This window comes from Rhagoletis pomonella, unplaced genomic scaffold, assembly GCF_013731165.1.
Source record: "Rhagoletis pomonella isolate Grant_MI unplaced genomic scaffold, Rhpom_1.0 Rhpom_scaffold_00672, whole genome shotgun sequence".
NCBI lineage: Eukaryota > Metazoa > Arthropoda > Insecta > Diptera > Tephritidae > Rhagoletis > Rhagoletis pomonella.
This window is the reverse complement of record NW_023459226.1, coordinates 48,136-56,974: the sequence shown is the minus strand read 5'-3', so window position 1 is coordinate 56,974 and position 8,839 is coordinate 48,136. Positions and strand designations below refer to the sequence as shown.

The 8,839-nt window shown below is 41.6% G+C and overlaps 1 protein-coding gene across 1 annotated transcript; it reads left to right on the top strand.

Annotated features, from left to right (window-relative positions):
• The first annotated feature begins 5,344 nt into the window (after positions 1 to 5,344).
• LOC118751389 lies at positions 5,345 to 7,789 on the top strand. The gene is made up of 2 exons (XM_036486208.1): positions 5,345 to 6,765; positions 6,825 to 7,789. The coding sequence occupies exon 1, from the start codon at positions 5,438 to 5,440 to the stop codon at positions 6,608 to 6,610; it is 1,173 nt and encodes a 390-aa protein (XP_036342101.1). The 5' UTR covers positions 5,345 to 5,437; the 3' UTR covers positions 6,611 to 6,765; positions 6,825 to 7,789.
• The last annotated feature ends 1,050 nt before the right edge of the window (positions 7,790 to 8,839 follow it).

The following is an 8,839-nucleotide window of genomic DNA, read 5'->3' as shown; positions in this document are numbered from 1 at the left end:
TGATCTGGTTCTGGATCAAATTTTGTACAAAAATTAAAGAAATTCTGTAAGGTTTCACCTAAATTGCAAACTTTTTAATTCGACTCTGAAAAAATTGATTTTAGTATAACAAAGTGCTAGATTGAAGTTACTAAAAACTGCATTGAGTTTTGGCAATTTTTTCATAGACAGTGTAAAGCGGTTCCTTCCATATCAAAATATTTTTCGAACATAAATTTTTTTGCAACCTTGCGGAGTGCTGTCAGCGTTTCATTCTATGACATCTCGATGTAGCGAACAAATGTGGCACGTTACAGAAACCGCTAAATGTGATTTTCCGATTTTGACAATTCTCAAGTAAATGTAAACAACGCCTCAGAAATTTTAGATGCACTGAAATTTGCTAATACTTTCACAAAAATCGCAGCTTTTTTAGTTTTCGCTATTAATTTTTTTATAAGTCATATATTTTAAAATTTAACGTAATGAAACCACGTTTCCTGTCGAAAAGTTTATTATTGAGAAAATTTACTATTTTACAGTTTATTTTATCCTCCCATTCGGCTTTGTTTACTTTTACTTAAGAAATTTCATCGCCACCGGGAATTCGGAATCTTGTATTATATCATTCTTGCTACCTTATAGTGTTTAGAGTTGGACAATTTTTGCTCTTAAAATTAAGAAAATTATGTCGAGCAAAAATAAAACTAGGTACTCAAAAAACGCGATTATGTGGTAGATTTCAGACCTTGTGTGGTAGATGTGGTAGAAGCTCAAAAAAGTGGCAGATCTTGATAATCATAGGTATGAGCAATGATGTAAGTATGAGCACTAACGAAGATAACTTAAGCTATCTCTGAAACTAACATGCCAGTATAACAAAGGGTTCAATGTATGTCATTTTAATTCGCGAAGTCTAACAGTAAGCAAACTTGAATATTTAAATTACATTTTTGATGTGGTTTGTATAACAGAGACTTGGTTCAAACCTTGCATTGAAAATTCTGCATACGCTTTGTGCGATTTTTCAATTATAAGAAACGACAGATCCACTGTTAACAGAGGTGGCGGCATTGCGGTTTATTTTAATGCCAAGCTCCCTGTCTTGATACTGTTCAAAGTCTGTTTGTTGAGTTTAGTGATAGTGTTCAAAAGTGTCTAAAATGTAAATGTAAATGTAATGACTTGACGACACTTTTCACTAAAATATCTGAGTTATCTGTAAGCTATATGCATGTCCTCATCTGTAGCGATTTTAATGTTGACATTTTAACAAATAACGCCAAGTGTGCATTTACTGAGCAGCTTTAATGCTAGTGGCATTACTATTGCCAACAAATATGCAACACGCTTTGCACCGGAGTGTAAGCCAAGCATGTTGGACCTTTTTGCCGTAAGTGTAATTGGTAATGTAAACCATATTGACCAATTTCCCTTAGCTGGTGTATCTGACCATGAATTGATGTTTTTATGTTATAATATAGAATTTTGCAAAGTAAAACCAATTACCCACTTAACGTTTAGGGATTACAAAAACGTAAACATGACTGAGTTATTTGAAGAAAGTGCTTCACTGGATTGGAACCCCTGTTGGTTCTTCTCAGACGTTGATAATAAACTAAACCATTTCAACACGCTGGTAAAATATTTGTTTAAAAAATATGTGCCTATTAGAAGTATTAAAATTTTTCACAAACGAAAGCCGTGGTTCACTAACTCCAATATAAGCCTTATAAAAAAGCGAAATACGGCCTACAAATACTGGAAACGGAATCCTACTGATGATCGTTGGAACCAATATAAAAATTTAAGAAATGAAATAACTGCAGGCCTACGACAGGCAAAAAAGGCCTATCTCGAAACTAAATTTAATGCTAACGTTCCCTCCAAGGTTATGTGGAAAAATATAAATTCAATGGGAGTCTGCGCTAAGGATAAGAAAACCTGCACCGTTGATGCCAATGTGATGAACTCATATTTTATAGGTGCAAATAAGCAAACAAATATTTCGCCATATAAGATAAATCAAACTTTAGCCTTTAAATCTGCCTATGAACTCACGTTCGATGTAGCCACTGAACATGAAATTGTAAAGTGTGTCTATGCCATAAAATCGAATACCGTTGGTGTGGATGGTATTAGCTTGCGTTTTTTAAAACTGATTCTTCCTCACGCGCTTCCCTCACTTACTCACATAATAAATTTTGACATAACCTCGTCTACCTTCCCAAACCAATGGAAAGTGGCAAATGTTGTCCCAGTTCCCAAAAGTAACCTTCATGACTCCGCCTCTAACTACAGGCCTATCAGTGTTTTACCGGCACTATCAAAAGTATTTGAAAAGTTTATTTCCAATCAAATAGTGTTTCATCTGAATGAAAACAACCTCTTGAGTGAGTTTCAGTCTTGATTTAGACCTGACCACAGCTGCTCAACAGCCATAGTAAAGGTTATGGACGACTTTCGCCCTGCCTTTGATAGTAAACTACTCACCATATTAGTACTTCTAGACTTTTCCAAAGCTTTCGATACAGTAAACCATGATATTCTGCTCTTGAAACTAAAACACTACTTCGGTTTTCATGCAACATCAATTAAATTGATGAAAAGCTACCTTTCGAATAGGCTGCAACAAGTCCAATGAGGAGATATCTTTTCGCAACGCAGTGCAATCTTCTCTGGAGTGCCGCAGGGATCAATTCTGGGTCCGATACTATTTGCTATTTTTGTAAATGATATTGTTCATTGCTGCCAAAATGCCTCTATACACCTGTATGCTGACGATACTCAGATATACCACTCACGTCCTATTGGTCTAGGTGAAGACGTAGTGTTTAGATTAAATGATGACCTATTAAGAATATCATTCTAGGCCAAAACGAATGGCCTTTCTTTAAACGCAGCTAAAACTCAGGCACTACTTATACCGCACGAGTTTTTTGACCTGAGTAGTTTATCGCTAATTGTGCTTGACAGTACAGATATCGAATTACAATCGGTAGTCACTAACCTTGGATTTAAAATAAACTCACGTTTAACTTGCGTTGACCACATTAGTTACACTATATCAAAGATATATGATACTTTAAGAAACCTATGGTATACATGTTACTGTCTACCAATTAACGTAAAACTTAAATTTGTAAAGGCTCTTATCGTTCCTCAGATTTCTTACTTTGAGGTGATATATGGTAATGGTAATGGTAAATCTAAAAATAAATTAAATTTAGCTCTAAACAATGTTGCCAGATTTGTATATTTTAAACGAAAGTTTGATCATGTTTCGTTGTATGTAAATAATTGTCTTGGTTTCAGCTTGGAAAACTACCTTAATGTCCGCAATATTTTATTTTTATTTAAAATAATAAGATACCGCCAGCCTGGCTATCTTTTTCAAAAATTGAGCTTTGTTCAGTCATCTCGCACGCATAATATCATTGTTCACAGATATAAAACATTAACAGCCTCTAGATTGTTCTTTGTTAGTGCCGTCAGACTGTGGAATTCTTTATTAGTGTCAATTAAATGTATAAAATCGACTAGATGCTTCAAAACGGCAGTTACAAATCTCTTTGTGTAGTATCCTTTCTTTTCTCTTGTTTCCCTCTTTTCTAGTATTTGTATTACTTTTCTGTTGTTGCTAATTTAAAGCTAAATTCTAGCCATCGTTATTTTAAGTAAATTTTTGTGATTAAATTGTCAAATATGTACATTGAAAAGACTTCATGTCTTACCGTACTATATCTTAAATAAATAAATAAATAAATAAATCTACCACAATGTGGTAGAAGTCCGATCACTGCGTACGACATGGCCAAGCCAGCGGGCCATTGTATTTTAATTCGCCGCACTATGTATACATATCTACAGCGTGGCGACGAATAGCTGTTACCCAGGTTTTTGAGAAATAAAAAGGTCCTTTATAGATTTTGCGAAAAAAGTATTTTATTGTTAATTTTCCACAGATTCAACTTTAGTTGTATTTTTATTTTTTTGTATTTTAATCCTAGGAAAAATTTAAAAATCAACAAAGTCTAAGCGGTAGAAGTTATAGCAGCTATTTCGGAGATCACCACATCTCCTCATCAGACTTCTTTTTTTTAGACTTCAGCAGGGATCGAACCTGAAGCGTTAGCCACTGAGCTATGTACACCCCGTAAACTCTTGTTGCTAATTAATTTTCCGAAAAATATTTTGTTATCGATATTTTTATCGATTTTGTTATTGATATTGTTATCGATTTTGTTATCAATATTTATTGATTTTGTTATAGATATTTTTCGATTTTATTGACGATATTTATTTTATCGGGACTTATCTATAAAATAATCGATATTTTTATTTTGTTTTATTATTTTGTTGTATCAACTGTTGTTTCTATAAAGGAAGTATTGGTTGATATCTTCTTAGTATGTTTATTTTATTCAAATATATGGGCATAACTGATTTTCCATACTAAATCACTTCGTCATCATTTTGCAATATGGTTGCCAGACGTACTAATTTTATCAGTACAGTACTGATTTTTCAACTCTTGTACTGATTTTATTCATTTCTTCAATCAGTACGATAATGTCCTGATTTGTACTGATTTTTCCTCATCGTGTTGGTCCCCTTGCCGTGGGGATGAGGCTTAAGTGGTGGTTTAAATCTTCCTTCGGGGGGTTTTAAACCAGCACGAACCAAGAGGGAAGCTCCGTATGGAGATTGGTCGACCACCCGTCTGCGGAACTGTGGGCGTCGTGTTCCTCCAATCATACATACGGAGAGGACCGTACCGACGATTCCCCCACGCTCGTCCTACCCAACCCTTCTCTCCCATCTTTCCCTTTCCTTTCCCCCCTAATCCAGGGTGTTATGCGTCACCGTGCCTATTGGATGGTTTGCAGCCAGGGGTATCCGGCTGTATTCTAACGGCGCTCTCCTGATACCGGGTCACCTCAGGAGGTAGAATGACCTTGCCACAGCGGAGGGGACCGCTGTGGTCGACGACTCCCTTTTCCCCCCCCTAAATACGTAGTCCGCCACGCTCGCCACGTCGAGCAGTGCGGACGTCTATGAATGATGTACTCAAATAAAAAACCTGCCTCGGATAACCGAGAACCCCCCAAAAAAAGTAGACCCACTCAGTCAGGAAGGTCCGGTCTGTCCTCGGACAAGACCAAGCAAGCCAGCGGTGCAAAGTCTGTGGCCAAGCCAGGGCTGAGCATACGCTCTGTCCCCTCTGGGACTGCCTCAACGGCATCGAGGCCCCCTTCCGGCAACCGGTCTAGCCATGTCCCTAGACAAGCTAGCGAGGATTTTAATCCGTCCGGTGCTGGTAGCAGATAGGTCTTCGGGAGGCAAGGGCAGCCCTGTCACAAGACAAGCTAGCCCTGCTGCCGTCCCCGCCACTCCAGGAGGCAAGGGAACATCGACAGGTGCAATCCCTAAAGCGGCGTCGGCGACATCAGACCGCATGGCTAAGCCAGCGGCCTCTGAGGTGCGCCATTCTGGCACTAATGTAGCGATGGGCAGTAGCCATCCCCAGAAGCACATTAGTGCATCAGAAAGGTACTATCGTACCAGACGGTCAGCCCTCAGAATCCTGGAGAGACTGAGGGATAAGAAGCCAGAAGAACTGACCGCAGAAGAGCTGGACTCAAGAAATTGGGCCGAAAAGTTTATGGCTGAACACCAGGCGAAAGCCAAACAAGAGTCTGCTCAAGGCAAGCGGAAGTCCTCTAGGGAGCTAAGCTCGGAACCCAAGAGAACAAGGGTATCCGCCTTTTTAACAGCGGACGAGCTGCAGAAAAGATCCTTCGCGGACGCGGCGAAGGACACATTTACCAGGGCTGTGATAGACCGCAGCTCACTTGATGGTGCAATATCACCACAAAACTGGGACCTGGTCAACAGGCGACTCTGGGCCGTCTATAAGGAGGTTCTAGGGGAAAACCCAGGACCACCCCCCAGTTGTGCGGACGCCGGTTGGTTCCAAAACCGCGTCAAATTAACAAGGTGCGCGGACCAGAGATCCGTCGACCTATACACCCTGGCCATCAGTCGCGTAGGCGAGGTCTGGCCGGGTGCACGCCTTGAGGCGATAAAGCGGGAAGACATTCCCAATCGGCCCAGATCCAGGGCCTGGATTCCAGACTTCCACACCGACCCACAGGAAGTGCTGGAATGGATACGTATGGGCAACCCCGAGCTACCCACCCACGACTGGAAGGTAGCAAAGATAGGCGATATCGATGGCAAGCGAAGGTTAGCGGTAATAGTCCTCAACGAGGAATCAGTAGAACCGCTAGCCAACCAAAACTGGAGGATAAATTATGGCTTCCAAGCCTTGAACCTCCATGTTTATCGGCAGGACGTGTCAGGGAAACAACACCCTACCGACGAAGCGAGCGCAGTGGAAAGTGCTACTGACGACGAAGTGGCATCCACCTCCGGAATGGTCGGCGAACTCTTCGAGAGGGTGACTCTAGAAGAGGGGGCGGGGGACCACTCCGACTTTTCCGACACCATGGTGGAAGGAGAAGGGGAGGATATCCTCCCCCTTTCTGACGAAGAGGACGTCAACCGGACTGTGGTTGGCTGTCCAGCAGCAGCACGCGAAACTGATGGTGGGGATAGTTCAGATTAATCTCCACCACTGCAAGGCGGCCTCAGCCGCACTTCTCCTCCGTCTCGCCGAAAGAGAAGAGGAGATCGCACTCATCCAGGAGCCTTGGGTCATAAAAGATCGGGTTTGTGGATTGAATATGAAGGGATACAAGCTGTTCTATGTAACTGACAAAGGTAAACCCAGGTCGTGCATATTGATAAAAAAGTGTATTAATGCATTTCTCTTGATACAGTTTAGCGATGCGGACAACGTCATCATAGCAGTGGAATCAGGCGGAATGTGTATTTGGCTGGCTTCCACATATATGGCCCACGACGCAGAAACATTACCTCCACCACAATCCTTAAGGAGCGCGGTAATGGAGGCCTCTAGACGCGGCACTCCGATGGTCATAGGAGCGGACGCGAATGCCCATCATCACATATGGGGCAGCTCAGATACAAATGAACGCGGTGAGTCGATATTCGAATTCATTATGTGCAATAACTTACAGGTTAGCAACGTAGGTGATACCCCTACCTTTGTGACGTCTGTTAGAAGGGAGGTCCTTGACATTACATGTGTCAATGAGCAGGGGGCAGAACTCTTGAATGACTGGAGAGTCTCAAAAGACAACTCCTTTTCGGATCACATGTACGTCGTTTATAACCTATACGTACCAGTAAGAAAACAACAAGCGGTCTTAAACCGCAGAAAAACAAATTGGAAAAAATTTGAAACAATATTTTCTAATAATATTTCCGGCCTCACAAATCAAATAAACTCGGAACATCAACTTGATAACGTCGTAGACGATATAACTAAAGCATTTCATCGTGCAGCAAAATCAGCCTGCCCAATCAGGGCAACAAGTAGGAAACCAAAACCTCCATGGTGGTCCACTGAAATTGCAACCCTCAGAAGGGAATGCAGATCAAAATTTAATGAAGCTAAGAGATCCAACTCTTGGAGTGAATTTAAAGATTGGCAACGCCGATTTAAGTATGCAATAAGAGACGCTAAGCGCTCCTCATGGAGGAACTTCTGTCAGAAGATAGAAAGTACTTCGGAGGCCAGCAGACTGCGCAAAATACTATCTATGAGTCCCAGCAATATTAGCTATCTCATCAAGGAGGATGGTGATTGGACAACTAGCAGCGAAGAAACTCTAGAGCTTCTTGTACAGACGCACTTTCCGGGTTGCCTTCACAGTAGAGTCACAAATACCCGAATCATAGGCAACCATGATGACATTCCAGCGAATATCATAACCGAGGAGAACATAAAGCATGCTATTAGCAGCTTCCAACCGTTTAAATCTCCGGGACCAGACGGCATTATTCCCGCTGACCTACAGCATACAGCAGGACTGATTGCACCCATACTCGTACCAGTCTTTGAAGCAGTGTTACGAATGAATTATATACCCCACAAATGGGAGGAGGTAAGAGTAGTTTTCATTCCCAAAGCAGGGAAAACTACACACACGAGACCAAAAGACTTCAGACCAATTAGTCTGTCGTCTTTCCTGTTGAAATCTCTAGAGAGAATAATAGATGGGCACATTAGAGACAAGGTGGGCAGCAAACTTTCGGCAGCCCAGCATGCCTACAACAAAGGGAGATCAGTCGAAACAGCACTCCATTCTTTAGTGCACACAATTGAAAGATCACTTTATTACAAAGAATACACCCTCGCGGCCTTCCTGGACATCGAGGGTGCTTTCAACAATGTATCTCCTGCAGCGATTATCTCATCTCTGATAAATCTGGGAGTAAGCAATTCACTAACCTCATTTATTGAACGAATGTTAATCGGCCGAGAAATAAGCGCAGGATTAGGTGAATCAGTTATAAAAAGGTTCCCCGTCAGGGGTACACCCCAGGGGGGAGTAATATCACCGCTCCTGTGGAATATAGCAGTAGACAGCCTTCTTCGGGAACTTGAAGACATTGGCGGTCAGATAATTGCATACGCCGACGATATTGTAATAGCTATCTCGGGTAAACATCTTTCAACATTGACAGATCTGATCCAAAGATCCCTCAACAAACTATCCCTGTGGTGTAACAGGCGAGGACTGGGAGTGAATCCCGAAAAAACAGACCTTGTGCTGTTCACCAGGAAGCACAAGATACCTGATCTTGGGAACATAACCCTAGAGGGCAATACCCTCGCAATAAAGGAAGAGACCAAATATCTAGGTCTCATAGTAGATAGGAAACTAAACTGGGGGCCCAACGTTGCAGATAGAGTGCGCAAAGCAAC

Coding starts and splice junctions, on each gene's coding strand:
- LOC118751389 (XM_036486208.1), top strand. CDS start 5,438: ATGGCTAAGCCAGCGGCCTCTGAGGTGCGCCATTCTGGCACTAATGTA.